This window comes from Furipterus horrens, unplaced genomic scaffold, assembly GCF_987537825.1.
Source record: "Furipterus horrens unplaced genomic scaffold, mFurHor1.1.pri manual_scaffold_4, whole genome shotgun sequence".
Classification (NCBI taxonomy): Eukaryota; Metazoa; Chordata; class Mammalia; order Chiroptera; family Furipteridae; genus Furipterus; species Furipterus horrens.
This window is the reverse complement of record NW_028327174.1, coordinates 92,854,102-92,875,177: the sequence shown is the minus strand read 5'-3', so window position 1 is coordinate 92,875,177 and position 21,076 is coordinate 92,854,102. Positions and strand designations below refer to the sequence as shown.

General features: G+C 35.6%; 1 protein-coding gene across 4 annotated transcripts in view; it reads left to right on the top strand.

Annotated features, from left to right (window-relative positions):
• CDK8 (cyclin dependent kinase 8) overlaps positions 1-15,525 on the top strand; it is a 130,298-nt gene extending 114,773 nt beyond the window's left edge. Inside the window, exons 7-13 of one of the 4 annotated variants that reach the window (XM_090273774.1) lie at positions 4,600-4,713; positions 7,235-7,304; positions 8,050-8,122; positions 10,881-10,978; positions 11,654-11,732; positions 11,859-12,017; positions 14,244-15,525. In XM_090273774.1, coding sequence (XP_090129900.1) covers positions 4,600-4,713; positions 7,235-7,304; positions 8,050-8,122; positions 10,881-10,978; positions 11,654-11,732; positions 11,859-12,017; positions 14,244-14,369 — 719 coding nt within the window. In that variant the 3' untranslated portion in view covers positions 14,370-15,525. Of the gene's footprint in view, positions 1-4,569; positions 4,714-7,234; positions 7,305-8,049; positions 8,123-10,880; positions 10,979-11,653; positions 11,733-11,858; positions 12,018-14,243 lie in introns of all 4 variants that reach the window. The other 3 variants (XM_090273773.1, XM_090273772.1, XM_090273775.1) reach the window with 3 other exon arrangements.
• The last annotated feature ends 5,551 nt before the right edge of the window (positions 15,526-21,076 follow it).

Sequence of the window (21,076 nt, the reverse complement as noted above, 5' to 3'; positions counted from 1 at the left end):
TCTTATAACCAAAGCTCTGAACTGTGCCTCAGAAAGATTTCCTGTCTGCTGATCCGTTAGTTCAGATATTTGCTGGCTGGTCAGCTGTGTCAGTGGGATCTCTATCATGATCTGTGCCATCCTGACAGTTTTGTGTTTAACTTTGCTTCCTGGGCAGGGCTGTCACACCTCCTACGCTATAGGGGGCCAAGCCCAATGCACTCGTCACTACCAGGCAACCATTCTCGCCACACTGTGGCGTTTTGTGTAGGGGCGGGGGTCCAAGATGGATTCTTGCCATTTACTCTCTGCTGAGAGACCGGGAGCTTCTTCCTCTGTCCCCACCCCCAAGGCAATGGGGGTCTGCCTTCCCCAGCGTTGGAATCGCGAGCTGATGGGTATGGTCTGCAGCCGGGGGTGCTCCCTGGGTGTTTCTCGCCTCTTTAAATAAAGATGTCTGTGCTTATCGCTGTCCTGCTGCTGTTGCCACAGCTGCCGCTGCTAGCACAGCTTGACCTCTCTGCCCTGGCTTTGCCCCTCCTACCCGTCCGGACAAGCACCACTTCTTTATAACTTCATACGATGGGCTTCCATGTAGCTTTATTTTCTGGAACTTCTGGTTATTTCTGGTTTTGCGGTAGTTGTAGTCCTTCTTAGTTGTGGAGGGGGACTGAGCATGTCAGTCTAGGCCTCCATCTTGGCCAGAAGTCTCCTGTTTTCCTGGGCTCCAGCAGATGAAGGGCAGAATGGACTAGAGTTGTTTCAGGAGAATCTGGGATTGGTGGCTTGGTAGAAAACTGAAGGAACAGTCACCAGGATCCCTGTGCTGAGTCATTCCCCATACTGCAGAAGCCATCTTTCTCAGGCAGAGCATTCCTCTCCAGACAGCATCAGTCTGAGGGGAAGCAATAAAAAAAGCTACACAGTTTTTAAATAACTTTCCACAGGCATTAGTCACTTAAGCCTATCAATTAAGACTAAACTCTTTAACTCTTGGGTTCCTCTATCATTCCCCCATTAGTTTTTAATTATCTTATTTCTATAGGATTATTTTACAAACTAAAACAAAATTAAGTAAAGCTACACAATTTTGGAAGAATGGCAGGCTTCTGCCTCAGAGCTGGTCCCCTCCAGAATACGCAAAGAAGAATAACCCTACCACCCTCTGCCAGGCCAACCTGATCCTAGGCTGAGCCTGGAATTCTTCTCCCATCTAAAATACCATCCACATGCAGCAGGGGCACAATCATCCAGGGATCCTTGACGAAGAGAGCCTCTGTTTCTTTTTTAAATTACTTTGAGAGAAAGAAAAGAGAAGCATTAATTAGTTGCCTCCCATACACACCTCAACAGGGGATTGAACCCACAAGCTTTTGGTGTAGGGGGAGACACTCCAATAAACTGAGCCATCTGGCCAGGACTAGCCTCATTGTTTTGAAAGTGAGAATTTAACCTAACTCTCCTCTTAGGGTCCCATCAACTCTGAAAGTTCTATGACCTTTGATAAAATTAACTGCCTTCTGAGACAGGGAGATCACAGAGGTTACTGATTTGAGTGCCACTGATTGAAACTCAGGTCAGTGACAGTCCCTTTACAATGGTGCTCCCCACCTGGTGTCCACCTCAGTTGGCCAAGAACAATCTTCCAACAAACCATTAGCTCAAAAAAAGTTATGTTGATAACTTATAAATTGCATTTTTGTTTGAGAGAAATTATACATAAACCATTTTTAATTTGTTTTAAAAAATAGAATAAAAGAGTAAAATAGGAAATTTCTTCCTTAATTTCAGTCTCTCCCAGAATACCCCATTTATCCCATTACCCATGCAGGTAGCCTGAGAGTCCTTTAAAGTGCTCAACTGATTCCTCACACCACAGCGAAAGCTACCTACCAAGAACTTCCCTAACAGTTCAACTGCCCTGTCAGATAGTTGTAATGTGAGCAGCTGATAGAAGACCCTGTGTAATTGAACTTACACACTATTTGTTAAATACCTTTGGCATCATTCAGGAGGGTTAAATCTGCTAGTGGAGTTTAGTGGATTATGTTAAACTGAAGGCTACTAAGAAGCAGCAAAAAAGCGTGGGGAAGATCTGAATACATCCAACTAACATTTTCCCACTTTCTGTTACAAACAGATTTTAGTGCTATCATCATTTATTCTGTTGTTCAGAACTGCAAACTGAATCATAAAACCTCTTAAAGAGAGGAAATAATAGGTTAATAAACATTGTACTTACAGAGACAAAGTTTAATTCAGTTTTGAGTGTTTGGAGTTTAGTTTGTTTGATTGACTTTATAAAGAAGGCTGAAAGAGGGTTATTGCCTTCTAATTAATTGTTAGTAAAGAAGGCTTAAGTTTTACAGAAGTATGGACTTTTAAGCTCAGATTTTGTCCTCAAATAACTGAATGCCCACTGACTACTTAGCATCCTATTAAATGGGAAATATACAATAAAATAGTTGATTAAAACATTTTTTAACAAATCTTTTCCCCCCATTTGGGTCTATGTAGCATGCCAATGGCTATCTGCTCTGCCTGGTTTGTTTAATAGCTATACGTGAGCATCACGATTTTGAAAAGTAGATGAAACTTATGTTTTTAATTTGGAAAATCTTTCTGGAAAGAGTTAAGCAGGTAGGTGAGCAAGAAAGCACTTTCCCATGAACTTGGTACAATCTGACAAAAAATAGGCATGATAGGAAGGAGAGACTATTTACAAAGATTAGAAATTTGTCTGAAATAGTAGCCTGATCAGCTAATTCAAATTCATGATTAATGTTTGGATCAGGATTTTGAAGAAAGGTTGGTAAGATTGACAAAAGTAGAAGATAATAGAAGAGATATAAAGAAGGTTATTAGGGTGAGATTAAGCAAGGCTTTTTAGAAAACTATTTTTTCTTACCTTCCTGACTTTTTATTGTAAGAGCAGTATAGCTTAAAGGATACCTAGATTATTTACTCACCTCTCATCTTTCTTTACATATTTTACTGTCTTCTTTAGGATGTTACTTGTTACAGTATCTTTTGGGGGCTATGAGTAGAATTTTAAACATGCAAGCTGACCTTTCAGCCCTTCTTGTGATCTTGCTTAGCTAGCCTATCTTTCATTTGATTAAGATTATCAAAGTCAGGTTTATATGGGCTACTCATCTAAAAAGAATAATCACAAATTCCTTAATTTTCCCATTTACTTTTTTGACGTTACAAACAAAAGAGCTTGGTTTATGTTTCCTGATGAGACTTTTCCATATGATGGTGTTGGCTAGTCTTGGTTCTCTAATGTGGGATAAAACTGATGTGTAAGCAGTGAGGGTGTATAATCTTTAAGCAAATAGATGATTAACTTGTTACTCTGAAATGTTGATTTAATAATTTTATTTTAAATTAAATATCTATATTCCAGTTTTGGAGTTTAAGAATTCTGTTATTTTTAAATTAATATTTTTTCTCATTTTCTATTAAAGTGGCAACTAATAACATAGATAAATAATCAGCTTTAATAAAAGTGATTTTTATTTGCCCCACTATAGTTGTATTGGTTAGATCACTCAAAAACCACTGAGTATCTGCTATGTGCAGACCATTGTACTTAATGTAAAGAAGTTAACATCCTCACTTTAGGGATTTGTTACAAATAGAACTGGAATACTTCCAGCTTTAAATTCTAAATTGGTAGATAGATCTTTCATTGAGTAAAGACATAATATGAATGCAAGTTAGCCAGTATCTTAATGCAAATGAAGGGAATTTGTTGTGTACAGAGATCCATTTAGCTTGCTTATGTAAGTAATTTTTATAAAGTTAAAGCCTTTCTACCCACTTTAAAGATAGTATTTTACCCACCCTTTTTGTCCTTATTTAATACGTCACTTTTCAAAATCATCTGACACTTGCTATACCATAAAGAAACACTTTGAACGAAAAGCTCTTCAAGTAGAAATGCTGTTTCCTTAGAATATTGAGGTCGGTCACTGTCTTTTTCTGTTGTAATAGCACCTTGCTAAATAGTGCTAATGTGGAACCATAATTATTAGACTTTACAAATTATCAAGTACATAAACAAGATAAAGAAAAAATATTTTTTACCACAAAAAAATTGTGCTGATTATTTTCAGCAAGTATGCCCCATTTCAGAGGCTGTTGGGTTTTTGGTTTGTTTATTTTTTTGTTTAGTTTTGTTTGTGGTTCCCATGCTCATATGTAGCTTTGTGTGTATTTCATGAATAAGGTAATGTTTGAGGCATTTAAAACTCACCAAAAATGTAGCTAGTAAATTGATTTAAACATGGAATGAAGCCATTGGGTGGGGTGGAAGTATAAACAGGGAATGAAGAATTGGGGGCGGGGGGTGGAATGGGAATCTATATTTACAAACCATATTCAATGATATTTATCATTATAATTGCTTAGGAATTAATATGACTTACTAGGGAAAGAAAGGAAAGAAAAACACACCCCACCAAAATAAAAATGCATTTTCTTTTGGAAAGAACCACTTTATTTTCCTCCTTTCTTTTTCTTTTTTCCTTTCCGTTTTTTTTCTTTTCTTCTTTTTTGTTTTTTTTGTGTCTTTTTATTTTAAAGATATTTGGGCTATAGGGTGTATATTTGCAGAACTACTAACGTCAGAACCAATATTTCACTGTCGACAAGAGGACATCAAAACTAGTAATCCTTATCACCATGACCAGCTGGACAGAATATTCAATGTAATGGGATTTCCTGCAGGTACACATTATGTTTTTGTTTTTGTTTTTAAATCACTGTTGTTTGAACTTAGGTATCTTCACTGGAAAGGTGTATATTTTTAGCTGAAAAAAAGCTACTCTTACTTGATTCTTTATATTTATGACTTGCCTTAATCAAAGATCCATAGAAATAGCAAAATTTGTAGTTCACATATTAGCATAAAAATATTTATGGGTTTCCTGAATTTGAGGGTGTATTTTTGTTTCATTTTGGTTTTTGTTCTTTTTTCTTTTGTTGTTTAACATTTGAAATGATAAAATATTTGCAATATCTGTATTAAACAGGTGCCTTTAGTTCTTACCAGTGGGAACCAACTATAAATAAAATTCAGTAGCATATATTTTTGTCTGGCAGCACATATAATACTGCCATTACTTGGGATATGAATATAAATTTTGGACATGATTTTTATTTAGGGCTCTGTATAGAGTCACATTATATTGAATAATAGCATTTTTTGCTCTGTAACCTTTGTCAATAAGAACATTCATTAAGTGTTCTGTTGGAACATCCGGAATGTTGGTGAAAGTCTAGCATTCCACAACAGCCTTGCCTGCACTGATTTGCGGCAGGAACAACGTTGTTTAGGTATCTCATCACAGGTGTTAGATCTCTCAAGCTAGATCACATTCCTTTGTTATACCACAGAATGATGGTTCATCAGTTACCAAAAGCTCTGCCCAGTGGCCCAGGATAATGAAAATTTGTTTAAAACACTAACATGATTTAGGCTAGTCAAGTACTTATTAGAAATTGTTTATTAGGAATTTTTATCAGGTCAGTATAACTCAGGACTAATTCAGAAATAACTGGGAGTTAATCATTTCACATTTCCTTATTAAGGGTGGTAATTATCAGTAAATGCAGAATCACTACACAGTTATTACCTTTCTCCAAAATTTGTTAACAATTCTGCAAAGACTGCATTGTTGTGATGGGAACTTTATTTACTCACTGAATATTTCTTGAGTACCTGCTGTGTACCAACACTGTGTTAAATATATAATATCATTGACTTAGACATGATTCTTGCCCTCTTGGAGCTTACATTGTACTATTCTAAGTAGACTATTTAAAAAATAGCTATGGTTTGAGTAGAGGGAGAAGAGCGGCCTTTACTTCCCACTTCTGAATGGGTTCACCATTTCCAAGGTCCCAGGGAAAGGCTCATGGCTTAAGAGGAGATGAGCGGGGAAGGCCTATTTAGGAGGTGACTCTTAAAGTGTGGTTCAGTCCACAGTTAGGGTAGGCTCAGCTTATAAGGACCTTAAAAGAGCAAGCAGCAGAATTTAGATTTGATATGCTAAAGAATGCGAATACATGATAACTTTTTGAGAACTAGTAGCATGATTTATGTTGTTTTTAAAAGATTAGAATAGCATTTGTATGTAAAAATCAAGGAAAGACAGATAACTTTAATCAGGGAAACCAGCCGCTTGCCTATGTCAGTACTTGGGTTGTAAAGTGATAATAAGGATGGAGAATAAAGGACAAATACATAATTTTTTATAGGGAGTGTGTAATTGAAGGAAAAGTTAAAAGATTATCTCAAGAATTTTAGCTTGAGAAATTGACAAAATAGAGAAATTGAAGTAAGAAAATAGTTAAGGAGAAAATTCCATTTATGAGCTTAAAGTATATATTTAGTTTACTTTGTAATAAGTGGTATCTGTGGAGGAAGGTAGCAAATATTTTTACAAGTAAATTGAAAGAAAGTCTAACCTCTAAAGGCCATTTAAAAGCTAAAGGTACTGTTAAGTTACCTGTTACACTGCTCTGCACCTAGTAGACTTTCGTTTACTTTATCAAGTAAAAGTCCATTGATAATGATGGAGAAAACAAGCTATCTGGCATGTATTGTTTGAGCAACTCTAATGCCAGCAAAACTGATTGAAAGGGTTTTCAACTAATATTTTAGTATCTAGGGTTTTTTTTTTTTTAATGTTACTGGAACTAGCCAAGACAACAGCTGACTAATTAATGTACTAGTTATATCCTACTCAATTCTATTTCAAACAGTTATCACTGCTTACATGGATCGTTGTTTAAAGCAATGTATTTAATAAGGTGAAAATAAGGAGGGCCATATAAAAAGAAGTATACCTTAAAGCTACTGAAGGGAAGGCATTACATTTATTATTACTGATTTAACCAAGAAATTTGGTGGAAGAAGGAAAAAATTGGTCTTAGAAATAGAAATAGAACTATTTAATAATGGAAATATTTATAACTTATTACCTTCTAATTATAGAAATTGAGGTAACATAAACATAGAAACATAAAACACATAGAAAGTAGGCGTTAAAAAGATAGATCTAATGCTATACAAGGGAGAATTGTATTTATAGTTCAGGATAAGATGTTTACTAGAGCTGACATTTATTTGAATTCTGTGCTTTTCTTAAAGTATAGAAAAGTAATGAAAATTGAGGTAACTTTTATTAAAATTCTTGAGAATAGGAACCTAGACAACATAAAATTTTATCAATGTATTTCACAGATAAAGATTGGGAAGATATAAAAAAGATGCCTGAACATTCAACATTAATGAAAGATTTCAGAAGAAATACGTAAGTTGGAAAGAAAATAGAACCTTTGTTGATTTTTGTTTTTCCAGAATCCTCCATAGAAGATTGAATACTCAACATAATAGAATATGTAACATAAGATTATTTTTATAAGTAATTTTACATATTTACTTTAATAAATATTTTACATTATGACAGCCTTCATTTCTTAAGATGTTTAAATTATATAAGGAGGGTGAATATCTAATATTAGTAGCTGATTTGGATGTGAGAAAAAATTTCTTTCCATATTTGTTACTTTCTGGAAGTATGTTTGGAAAGTATCATAGCTGAGGCAGTAAGAGACTGAAATTTAAAAAAAAAATCTTGCAAATAATCACATGCATACCTACCTAGATTATGTAATGTTTAGCGAGTTTTAATAGAAAAGAAGAAATATTTCATTTATTTACAGTGCAAGATCTTGGGATTGGGAGAGGACAATTTATATACCTATAATAAATTTTTTTCTTTTTTCTTTATTTAAGGCTGAGTTAAACTTTTGACCCATATGTCATTTAGGATAATTGTTGAGATAACATTCAGTATGTATTATTAATGAAATTAGCCTGCATGTAATTAGTGGTATCCATTCAAAAGTGACTAGTGTGAATATTCAGTGAAGTATAAAATTGATTTAATGCCACTTTTTTTTGCTGATCATACTATCTTCAGTATATATTCTATATTGATTATGATGAAATAATCACAAATCTAATGTAGATATTTCATAGTATTTCTCTTTCAGGTATACCAACTGCAGCCTTATCAAGTATATGGAAAAACATAAAGTTAAACCAGATAGTAAAGCATTCCACTTGGTAAGCGTAAGAGAACAGTACTAATGAAATGCATTTTCCTCCCTAAGTGATATGCCCATCATGAGGCTTTTGGGAACAATTTACATGGTTACTGCACACATTTAGAGTACTTTAATGATAAATATGGAGATCTTGGTAAATACTAATCAAAACATCAAAATATTTGTTTTTCTAAACCTGTAGTGTGATGTGACTCAGTTTGATAAGATTTTCTAAAGATAGTCATTGTACCAAGTCTGTCAGGAGCATTTTTTAAATTACTAGGTTTCATCAGTTATTTAAAAATTCTAAAAATTTCAGAGAAGAATCAAGAAGAAAATTACCCAACGGTTCAGAAATATTTTTAACAGGTTATTTTGTATTTCAGCTCTTTGAAAGACTGTCTACAAAATTTTTAACTCCTAACATATCTCTTAAAAACTTGGGTATTAGAAGTCCTTCAGAGATGGCATGTATTATTTGCTTTTTCTGGAAGAGTGTAAGAGATGCAGTATTTATCAATGCATAATGGAAAAATGATAAACTAGAATTAAATTAACCCATATACTATCAAGGTAATTTATGATAAGGTTATATTCAACTATTGCCAACTTAAATTTACAATGTATTTCCACTTCTATGGCATAAAAATTAAAATGTTTTTCACTTTTATGTGCTCCCAAAAAAGTTATGTAACATAAGAGGGGAATCTGAGAAAGCAAGTTATGTTTTGCTTGGCTTAAAATCCTTTTCCTCCTTTATTCCCAATATTTTTAAATGAGTTCATTCAATGGGAATTTTTTTTTACTTTGAAAGGATTAAATTTTCCTTTATAATAGTCTAGGCCACTTGGCAAACATTTCTTCTGTTTCTGCTTTTTTTCTCCTTCTATTGTTTCTGCTTCTGCATCTTCTACTTACTTTTATATTGTCATACATATTTCATATCTAATCAGCAATTCATATCATATCTGCTTCTGTATCTTCTACTTATTTTTATATTGTCATGTATATTTCACATCAGCAATTTTAAAAGCAGTCCTTAATGTATTACATTACCATAGAATGTTTTATTATCCAAATGTATATTATAATGTACTTACATCAAGACCCAAATTAGAAGGTTAGATCCTTTAAAAGTATCGACTTATTTATTCTACAAAATAATGATAATAGTGATGGGTCAGAAGTCATGAGTTAGGGGAATTACTCTTGCCCTCAATTCACTGATACTTAGTGTAGTCTGAGGTGACTCTCTCTGCCCTTCCTGCTGAAATTCTAGAGACATACTTCCCTTGCAGCTTATTTGCTTATTTTTACTGGAATGACCTGTCTTGGGTGGTCCCATCTGAAGGCTTAGCTGTAATTCCATCAAAACTGTTGTTGAGTATTTTAAATAGCAAATCCATGCTTTCCCTTTCAACTTTAAAAGTAAAACTGCTTTCATTAAAATATTAGACTGTTAAAATTAAATTTAAATCTCACCGTCTCAAGCATTTCAGATGCATTTTTAAATATGTTTTGTTCTTCTGTCCTCTAATTATGTCATCTCCCATTAAGGCTCAACATGTCTATTAGTTCCTTGGTTTTCAAATTGTGGCCTACCTACTCCAGCAGCACTAGAATGACCTGAAAACTTGTTGGAAATGCAGATCTTTGGGCTGTCAGGTAGTCCAGCAGGAGCTCTGGGAGTAGGGTCTAGCAGTCTGTTCTAAGAAGTCCTCCAGGGGTGACTCTGTTATACTCTAAAGCCTGGAAACCACTGCATTACACAATATCAGAGACTATAAGCTAAGAGATCACTATTTTGATAATCTCTTAAATCACATATTAAAATTAAATATTCTAGTTCATAGAGCCTTTGGTAAACAATGTTTTAACCAAAAAAATACTGAACTTTCACATTAGTGTGGCATTTCTATATATATCAATAATAACAACAACAATAACAACTAACACATATATACTGCTTTCTTTGTGCCAGGCACCATTATAATTGTTTTCCATGTATTAACTCATTTAATCCTGAAAACAAACCTGTGAGAATAGGTACTATTTTATTTTTAGTCTCCATTTGATGAATGAGGTTACAAAGAGGTTAACCAACTTGTCCAAAGTCACTCAACTAATAAATGTCAAGTCAAGATTTTAACCCAAGCAGCCTCTTTCCAGAATCTCCTCTGTACTTAACTATACCTTTGTACTTTACAAGTTCTATATCAGTTATCATATTTATTTAGACTGGTACGGCACTGTTCAGAACTTTCTCTGATGAGCTATGCTATCCAGTGGGGTAGCTCCTAGCAACATGTAGCTAAAGCTTGAGAAATGTGCCTGATATGACTAAGAAATTGATTTTTAAATTTTATTTTATTTTAATTAATTTGGGTTTAAATAGCTACATGTGGCTACTGTAAGTTATTTCTGTTACATTTCTTTTTTTCTTAATAGAAAAAGAATGAAAAATAGAAGGATTTTAGTCCTCTTCTAAAATGGATAAAGGAATTTAGATAATGTAGGGGAAATCTCATTGGTTTAGTGTAAGAAGATAGAAGTTTTGTTACTTCTTATAGGATAGACATGTGAGATAATGAATATTAGAATGACTAAAATGTGAATTACTAAGTTAAATTTAATAATTAGTTTTTTTCTTCATTTGAGGGAATAAATGCCCTCCAACTTGTGTTATTCACAAAACAACATATACCTCCCACGTAATGTGTCAAGGGGTGTAACTATGAGAAATAATGTGGTAATGTTTTTATGATTTATGGTTTCAGCTTCAGAAGTTGCTTACCATGGACCCAATAAAGCGAATTACCTCAGAACAGGCTATGCAGGATCCCTATTTCTTAGAAGACCCACTTCCTACATCAGAGTAAGTGATCAATTTATTAACTTGCCAGCATGATAAAATTGAGGGAAACCTACTTCCTTTTAGTTGTCAACTCCAAGTTGCCACTCTTTTTACATGAGGACCCAAGGAAATCCTTATGACAAGCAAAATGAGCTCTGATAATGCAAGTGTCACTTAAAGGTTTTATAATTAAGAGGTGTTCCTGTTTCTGATTTCATGAAACATTTTAGCACTTGTTTCAGCAGTCGTCTGGCTGCTCAGTGAAGGTTGATTGTGTGTGTGTGGCTCATTCAGACGCGCTGAGGTTGCTTACTGTTTTCACTTACAGCTTTGTGTCCGCATACCATCCTTTACTTTAAATGTGGTAGGGAGAGGGGGAAATGTGTTTCAGTAATGACATTTTGGCTGGAATCTATAGTTGGTTGTAGTAATAAAAGAGTAATTCTGGGATAGAAGAAAAAATTGAGTTATGTTACATTATTGATTAATTTCATACAGTGATAAGCCCTTAAACTACCTGCTATAATGTCACTGATAAGAGTAAAAGATTCATTTTTGTCTCAGTTGTATGAAAGGCTTTTTATATTATAAATATGAAGACAGAGTACATTGTTAAAAGATTAAAATGAAAACCACTTAAATGAAGCATTTGAAATATTGATTAGTATATCAGAAGTCTTTTTTTCCTGTGATCAGTGTTTTTGCCGGTTGTCAAATCCCTTACCCAAAACGAGAATTTTTAACAGAAGAAGAACCTGATGACAAAGGAGACAAAGTAAGTATTAAAGTATAATTGGCTGCTTCTTATTTTTTTAGTCAGTGCTACCATAATATTTTCAGGTTAGGGTGTATTTTGTTCTCCTTCTGAGTTGAACTTTATTTTTCTGTTTGGCCAATTGAGAAGAACCAGCAGCAGCAGCAGGGCAATAACCACACTAACGGCACTGGTCACCCAGGGAACCAAGACAGCAGTCATGCACAGGGACCCCCGCTGAAAAAAGTGAGAGTTGTTCCTCCTACCACTACCTCAGGTGGACTGATCATGACCTCAGACTATCAGGTATTTCCATATTATTTTGTATTGACCCACCATGTCAATATTTGCATGGGTTTGTTACCATTGGAAAGTGTGATGTAATTAAGAAAAGACTTTCATGTGCCCGGGGAAATAAATCAACATGAAGTGCTGTTGGCATGGAAAAGTGCTGACAGTGGTACAGTAGAGGGAGCTTAGACTTTTGAGCTAGACAGACTTGGAATAATTGGATTTAAATTGTGCCATTTGTTAACTATGTGACCTTGGGCAAGTAATATACCATTTCCTGGCTTTAGTTTTTCATATGTGAAATGAGACTAGCAAAGCCTAACTTGCAGTTGTTGTAAGAGTAGATATGATAAATCTTAGCAGGAGTTCAATAAATGGTATCCATTGTTTTGAAACAATAATATACTATAGTGATTAAGAAGAACACAGGCTCTCAAATCCTAGCCCAGCAACTGCCTTCTAGGTAACCTTGAGTAAGCGATTCCAATGTCCTTCGTTTCCTCATTTGTAGAACATGGATAATAATAAGTGTGAGGTTACAGTAAGGGGTAAATGAGGGAATATATGCTGAGGCATCAAGTGTATGTTAGGCTAGCCTGACAGAAGCACTCAAAAGATGATACAAATCACTCATGTCGTTTTTATTATCATTAAAATTCTTAGTAACATTTATAATGCCCAGGAAGTCCGTAAGAGTTGTGGTGGTGCTATTGATGAACATAGTAAGAGCTTGTTGAGTACTTACTGTGTGCCAGCTACTGTACTAAGGATGAAGCACGCATTATTTTCTGTCATTTCAGAAAACAGCCTTGTAGAGGCTAAATAACTTTCATGTGTTCATCCAGCGAGCTGGTAGTAGACCCAGGACTCAACTCAGATCTGACTACAAAGGCCGCTGCATTGTATACTTGTGGATCCTACCAAGTGACATTGTCAGTTTCTTTGTGGAAAGACCTGTTTTGAAAATTGTATACCACTTCTCTGCTTATTCTAATCACATCCCCAATTAACCTAGGATCCAATGTGGGAAAGATACTAAAATCTTGACTAATTAGAATTATTTAGGTACCAAAAGAGAAAAAGAGGTCTTATTAAACTGATACGGTTCCAAGAGCCCGTTAGATACTGACTCTTTGCTTTGAGTGAAAGGAGAGGTCCAGCCCACCAAACCATGGAAAGCATTGCCTGAATAATAGTTCTCTTCCGGTAAGCCAGACTAGGAAATCAAGAGCGGACGTCTGTGGGGGTTGGTGTTTGTTCCACCACCTTTTTCTCCCTGTCTGGGTGGGAAGAGCACCCCCTCTCTTGGTTCCAGAATGTGTTTGCCCACTAGGACGATGGCTCTAACCTTTGCTACTGAAACCAAGAAAGCATTGCTGTGTTCCTCTGTTAATGTTGTTATTGTGGTTGGTTTTTATGGGTGATTCCAAAAACTATATTTCTGTCCGCCCTTTTTATAGTGCCATTTTTGCTAGGATTGGCAGAATTTAGAATTATATGACTTATTAAATAGGCTTTGAAATAGGAAAGTAATAAATTATGGCCAATCTTTTGTAGTATGTCTTGGGAGCCTATAGCATGAGAGAGAGGTGCAAGAATAGGAATAATAATACAACATTAAAATTAGAGGAGTCTAAGCTCTATCACTGTTCTTTCCCTTTGTGCTATTTTTAGAACTGAGAATACCAGTCTTGCATTTCAGTAATTTTACTTTTGTGTATACCTTGTAGCAGAAAATAAGATTCATTAGTTTAAAGGGCATAAAAATCTTAGATGCCAAAGAAAATGGTTCTGTGGTACCTCTTCATGTCATCATACTCGTTTTTATTCTTTAGGCATATGTGAGTGTTGGGAGGTTTCTATTGAAGAGACTAGTGTGTAAGCTTTCTTTGGATTACTTAATGTATACATCAAGTTCATGTGTAAACCTCTCAAGCAAATTAGTTATTATGTAGCAAGTAGATATAAAACAACAACTGCTGTAGAAAAAAATGAACTTGACAGCATAGTATGAGACTCAGCTTAGTATCCTTTACTAGCGATACTTCATAAAGAAAAACTAATCTTAAAAGATCTGGGGTTTTTATCATTTTAATTGTAAAGCTAGTACATAGCACAAGACTTTTAAATTCTTAATGCCTTGAAATAAATGGCATTTCAAACACACATTCTCAGCTGGCTTGGGATATAGCCAACTCAGAAACTCATGGATCACATCTCTCCTTCAATCTTCTTTTCTAGCGTTCCAATCCACATGCTGCCTATCCCAATCCTGGACCAAGCACATCACAGCCACAGAGCAGCATGGGCTATTCAACTACCTCCCAGCAGCCTCCACAGTACTCACATCAGACACACCGGTACTGAGCTGCGTTGGAATATTGTCAATGCACTGTTGCTAATGCTGCAGGACAGACTGCAGCTCCCTGCGGGAACCTGGGATGGGCCATGAGAATGTACTGTACAACCACATATTCAAAATGTCCAGTAGCCAAGTTCCACCACTTTTCACAGATTGGGGTAGTGGCTTCCAAATTGTACCTATTTTGGAGTTAGACTTGAACAGAAAGTGCTAGCACAGTTTGTGTTGTGGATTTGCTACTTCCATAGTTTACTTGACATGGTTCAGACTGACCAATACATTTTTTTCAGTGACAGTCTGTAGCAGTTGAAGCTGTGAAATGTGCTAGGGGCAAGCATTTGTCGTTGTATGTGGTGAATTCTTTCAGTGTAACAACATTATCTGACCAATAGTACACACACACAAAGTTTAACTGGTACTTGAAACGTATGTTAACTCAACAAAATAATCAAGACTCAAAATGAGATTATTTTGGTACACCTTTCATCTTAGTGTCTTATCAGTGGGTTGATTAATTTTCTACATTAATCAGTGTTTTTTGACCAAGGCTATTGCTTGGGTTTTTTTGAAAGTACAAAAAGCCACATAGTTTTTCCAGAAAAGTTTCAAAACTCCCAAAGATTAATTTCCAACATATAAGTTTGTTTTTATTTTCAATCTATGACTTGACTGGTATTAAAGCTGCTATTTGATAATAATTGAATATGTTGTCATTGATATAAGCCTGTTTGGTTCAGCAAACAAACTGAGATGATTGTCATAGACAGTGTTTTTTTTTTTTTTTTTTCCTGTTGGTGTTGCTGATTTGTGAGCATGCTTTAAGATGGAAAAAGCATGAATGGTAACTTCCTTAAAAAGGTGCGGCATCCAATTCAGATATTTTGTCCTGATTTTAAAGCTGGTTGGAGTAATGCTATTAAAATTCTGTTCAGTTCATTTTCTTTTTAAAAACTTGTTCGCACGTTGTTTAGGGTGCCCTTACTTCAGCAAAGGAGAAGGAGTAGGAGAGCCTTAGAATTTTTGAGGAAAAAAAACCTATAACATACAATGTACTGTATCGAACTATTTTACTGAATGACACAAGTATTCTGAATTTAAAAAAAATTGAACATTGTTAAAAACAAGGTGTTATGTAATAAATTTATTTTTCATAAATCAAAATACAGAGTCAGCTGTATTTTTATATAACAAAGGTGTTTTATTTTAAAATATGCCTTAACAAGTACCTCCAAATCAATCTCCAGTTGTTTTCATTAATTTCTATGTATTCTGCCTCCATAATGCTGTGGATGTGGATTCCCTTCTGTTACATTTAGTTCTGTAATACTGTAAGATATGAAACAGGCAGCTTTCTAATTGAAAGCTGAGCCTTCCATTTCTAGAATAATGCCTAATTCTTTGTTATGCTGAGACCAATTTGACTATTTTATCCCAAATAATATTTTTCCTCCCTCCTTCTGTACAAAATACAGAAAATAAAACAACAATTTTTTAAAATTTCAACTTATCCACTTAACAACATTCTAAAACAATTTAAGAACCGAGGAATACCAATACTGATGAGCCTGACCATAAAAAAACTCATCAAACTATACATTTTAAATTGGTGATTTGTATTGGATATAAATTATGCCTTAAAGTTGATTTGTTTAAAATCGAATAGGCGTAAAGCACATAACGCATGCCTAGCATACAAGCATTTGTTAAGTGTTAGCTATTATTAGTGCTCTCTCTCTATGGAAATGTAATTTTTTTTCTTAAGACTTAAAATATGACCTAGTTCTAGCAGTAAGTTAATCTTTCCAGGTCATTTCATGGCCAAGTGTTTCCTAGCCTCTCATGAATCAACTTCAGGCATTTACATGAGCAGTAAGTAGAGTGCAAGAGTGTTGGTAATTCCAGGGCTGAAATATTTAAAAGTACAGTACCTCTAAATTCAGTCATCTCTATTACGCTTTTTCTTTTTAAATTCTACAAAGGTTAGGGACTCCGTTTCCTCAAAATTGTTACTGAATAATTAATACCCTTCACAATATTCATCTCACCTAGGGACAGCTATGAAGTTTCTTATAACCTGAGACTATTCTTTGAGGGAGCAATAGAATTGAATTTACTAGATATTTAATAAACACTTCGTATGTGTTTGTCATTGGGACGTGTGGTCGAACTGAGCTGAAACGAACTACAATCCCTATCCTCAGATACACAAAGAACTTAATAGGATACACACATGGGAAACAACGATGGAAGCCATTATTGGATCAGGCAGTAAATGGAAGCTTAAGAACCATAACTGTTTCCCTTTTGAGCAGAGAAAATAGTATGGTGGGAAGTTCCTGGGGGCTGGGGATTGGTATGGGACCTCAGAAAGAACATAGGCTTTGGGGTCAGAAGACCTAGGTCATGACCCCACCACTTACTTCATATAAGGCCTTGGTCAAGTCATTCAACTTTCAGACCCTTGTAAATAATAATTGTAGTAATAACTCTGATGCTCTCACTGACTCACAGAACTGCAAAAAGGCACTATAAAGCAAGCTATTTAAAAAAAAAAAAAACTATTCAAAGTTGCATAATTAACTTTATAATCTCAGCTGGACCCTAAACTAACACTGGATACCTAGCATGTACCAGGCACTATATGAAGCATTTTACACATTATTTCTCACAAAATCCTTTTTCATTTTACAAGTGAGAAAAATGAAGTTCAGAGAGATCACACCCTGCTCAAACTCAATCAGCTATGTTAAAAAGTCAGATTTGTTTTACCTCAGCTTCCAGGGCCCAGAGAAAGGAATAAGCCTCCAATGGTTATATATGGTGAAGTGACCACTCTCTCTAGAGCACAAAACATGTTCTGGGTGACAATAGCCCAAGATACAATTGCTAAGCTTGTGGGCTGCCAGTGAGCACTACTTTTTACAAATAAATTTTAGGTGTTTTTTTCCTACTTAAATTACAAACTATGAAAAGAACTTGTATTTTAGTAGTTACTGATAGTGTAAGTTGAAAGTGTGCTGAACAGAACTAATGGATTTAAAAATTGATGTTTATGTATAGGCCCTAAAATCAGCTTGATTAATAATTGCTTTTCCAGTTGAGTTACTTCATTGGTGGAAAAAAGGCTTTAACATAGGTAAAAGTAACAACTAACAATGCTCTCTGATTTGATCAGAAGCTTTACTATGCCAAGTAGTATTGTACTCTTCTTGTGCACCCCCAAAATCCCCTTTGCCGCTTCTTCCAGACACTGCTACAGTGACAAGTTCCACATGGACTGTGAACGTGTTTGGGGAGGTGCTTTGCCTGGGGCCCTTGGCAAGGGTGTTCTTTAGAGCTCAGTGCAGAATGCCTGTTGGATCCACTCTGAATTCAGGAATTCACAACCAGGTTATCAGGGGAAGCTAAGGTTCATAGGCATAGGGGTTACCCCTGACCAATGGATTGAAGTCAATAGGTAGATGCTTCCTCCTTTGATTTCCAAGGCAGAACAGTTTGGAGCTGCATTTCTTAAGGCTTTTTAGAAGGTCTTGACAGAACTGAGTACCAGTTGCCCAGTGTCAGCCAATTGAACAGTGCATCCCTGTATTGACTTCCCTTCCTTCCTTTCTTGTTCTCTCCCTCATCTCACATTACTGCTACCTGAGATCACATTTACAAGTAAACCATCTGTACGCAATTCTTTGTTTCAGTTTCTGTTTTGGAGGAACATGGAATCCAGGCTTTAAAAAAAGTTTGTATCTAAATGGATCTTCAAAAGCAGTTGGCAGTAAGGTACCATTGCTGGTGGCAAGTGTATAGTACTAACATCTGCTTGGCGGTAGCATCAGAATTACTAAGGTTTTCTCTGTGGTACTTTGGGATGAATTACAGGTGGAAGGTGGATCATTGGATTTTGAAAAAGCTGGGGCACTTGAACAGTATTGAAACAATGATATTTAAAAGATTGTGGGATTGGCTCACTATTGTTAACTGCTTTGGAAAGCTTTAAAAAAACATAAAATGACAAGCTCAGGGTAGCCAGTTAGCAATCCAAGACATGCTGTTAAAGTGAGACAGAGTGAATGGTAAACTAATGCAAACTTAATGTAAACTGAACCAGGTAATAACCCAATTGTAGGTGCACTGCCACACGTATTGTCTTTACTAGAACAGATCAGCATAGCCTCTGGCACTAGCCTCTGGCTTTTGATTTGGCAGACACATTATTATCAATCCCATCACTAAAGAAGATCAAAAACGTCTGATATTTACCTGAGAAAGACAATAGTACAATCTTCCTCTTGCCTCAGAGCCACGTTAACTCTCTTTGTTATAATATCGTCTGCAGGAGGGTCATGTCAGGGAAAATGGGGGAGTTGGAAGCCGCCAGGAATCCAGCTCCACCTGAACAACACTTATACTGGCAGAAACTACCTGAAGTGACAGTTTTGGAACTCTAGAGTTTATTTGAACACTTGCAGCTTCCAGGGAACAGCTTGGCTGGTAAATTAAATTGCAGTTTATTTCAGCAGTTAGGGTGTTGGTAGCTACCCACCTTTCATCCTGTGACAGACATTTCTGGCACAATTTGCTAGAGCCAAAATGGACAATAAAGACCTTTCAAATATTGAGGTTCTGTTTCACTGTGGGTACTGCTTGGATCACTGAGGGTTGGGCAGGGAGTCCGGATGTCCTTGAATCAACCTCTACCAACTGAAGCAGCTTCCAAGATATTTAAGGGAGCTGAAGCTGCACCTGTTTTTTGTTTGTTTTGTTTTGGATTTTTTTGCATGTGTGTGTGTGGGGGGGGTGGACATTCAAAACAAGTGTGTATGGGAGAATTTAGAAAGACACCACACTTGCTCAGGAAAAGACACTGGCTCAGATAAAGCCTGAGAAGACCTTAAGCTTTCACCTCAGGCTGATCCCTGGCACAGACACCATATAACAATTAATTTTTAAAGAGTACATAAACCCTGGGGAAGGGTTTCCAGAGTTTTCATATAAGATTCAAATGTCCAATTTTCAACAACAACAACAGCAAAATCACAAGGTGCACAAAGAAACAGGAAAGCAAGGCCCAGTTAGAGGAACAAAATAAATTGACAAAAATGTAAATGGAGAAGCCCAACATTGGACTTACAAGACAAAGACTTTAAAAGGACTGCTTAAGGATGTTTAGGGAGATAAAGAAAGACATAAATACAGACAGACAACAATGTATAAACTAAACGAGAATATCAAAGAGAAGTTATAAAGAGGGTTAAAAATTCTGGAGCTGAAAGTACAATAACTGAAATTTAAAAATACACTAGGAGGGTTCAAAATAAGATTTGAGCAAGCAACAGAAAGAATGAATTGAAGACAGGACAATGAAATTAACAAGTCTGGAGAACAGAAGGGAAAAAATGGAGAAAAGTGAACAGAGTCTAAAGGATCTGTGGGACAACACATAAGCATTGTGGGAACCCCAGAAGGAGGAGAAAGAGAATGGGGCAGAGAGATTATTTGGACAAATAATAGCTGAAAAATTCTCAAATTTGTACCTGAATTAGGAGCTAGAAAAAGAAAAAAATAGCTCAAAGATAGCAAAAGGAAATAAATCATAAAGATCAGAACATAGATAAACAACAGAGAACAGAAAAATAAAATAGATAAAATTGATGAACCCCGAAGTTGGTTCTTTGAAAAGTTCAACAAAATTGACAAACTTTAGCTAGACTTACAAAAAGAGAAGATGCAAATAACAAATCAGAATTGAAAGTGACATTACTACTGAGCTTACAGAGATAAAAAGGATTATAGGAGAACACTGAGTAATTGTACAAGGATGAATTAGGTAACCTGGAAGAAATAGACAAATTCCTTGGCACACAAATTAGCTAAACTGAATGGAAAAGAAATCTTGCCTTGATCAGTGTGGCTCAGCTGGTTGGGTGTCATGCCACAAAACGAAAGGTTGCCAGTTGATTCCTGGTCAGGGCACATGCCTCAGTTGTGGGATCATCTGATTGGGGCCTGTAAGAGAGGCAATCAATTGGATGTTTCTCTCTCTTTCTCCTTCCCTTCCCTTCTCTCTAAAAATAAATAAATTAAAAAAGAACTCATTGGACCTACAAGGGAAGAGATTGAATCAGTAATAAAAAACTCCCAACACATTAATATCCTGGACCAGATAGCTTCACCAGTAAATACTATCAAACACTTGAAGAAGAATTAATACCCATCTTTCAAACTCTTCCAAAAAAACATAAGAGGAGAGAACACTTCCAAGAGTCATTCCATGAGTCCAGTTATACTCTGATAACCAATTACAGTGAAAGACATCACAAGACAATTACAGGCCAATATTTCTTATGGATATAGATGTAGACATCCTCTGCAAAACATTAGCAAATAAATCCAATAGCATATGGGATTTTTCATCATGACCAAATGGGATTTATTCTAGGAGTGCAGGGGTGGTTCCACAGAAGAAAACCAATCAATGTAATATATTAATATTTTGAAAGGGAAAAATGATCTCAATTGATGCAGAAAGGGCATTTAACAAAATGCAAGCCCTTTCATGATAAAAATTCTTAGTATACTAGGAAGAGAAGGAATATTCTTCAACATGATAAAGGGTATTTGTGAAAAACCCACAGTTAACAATCAATGGTGAAAAAGTGAAAACTTTCCTAAGATCAGGAACAAGATAAGGATGCCTGCTTTCACTATTGCTATTCAA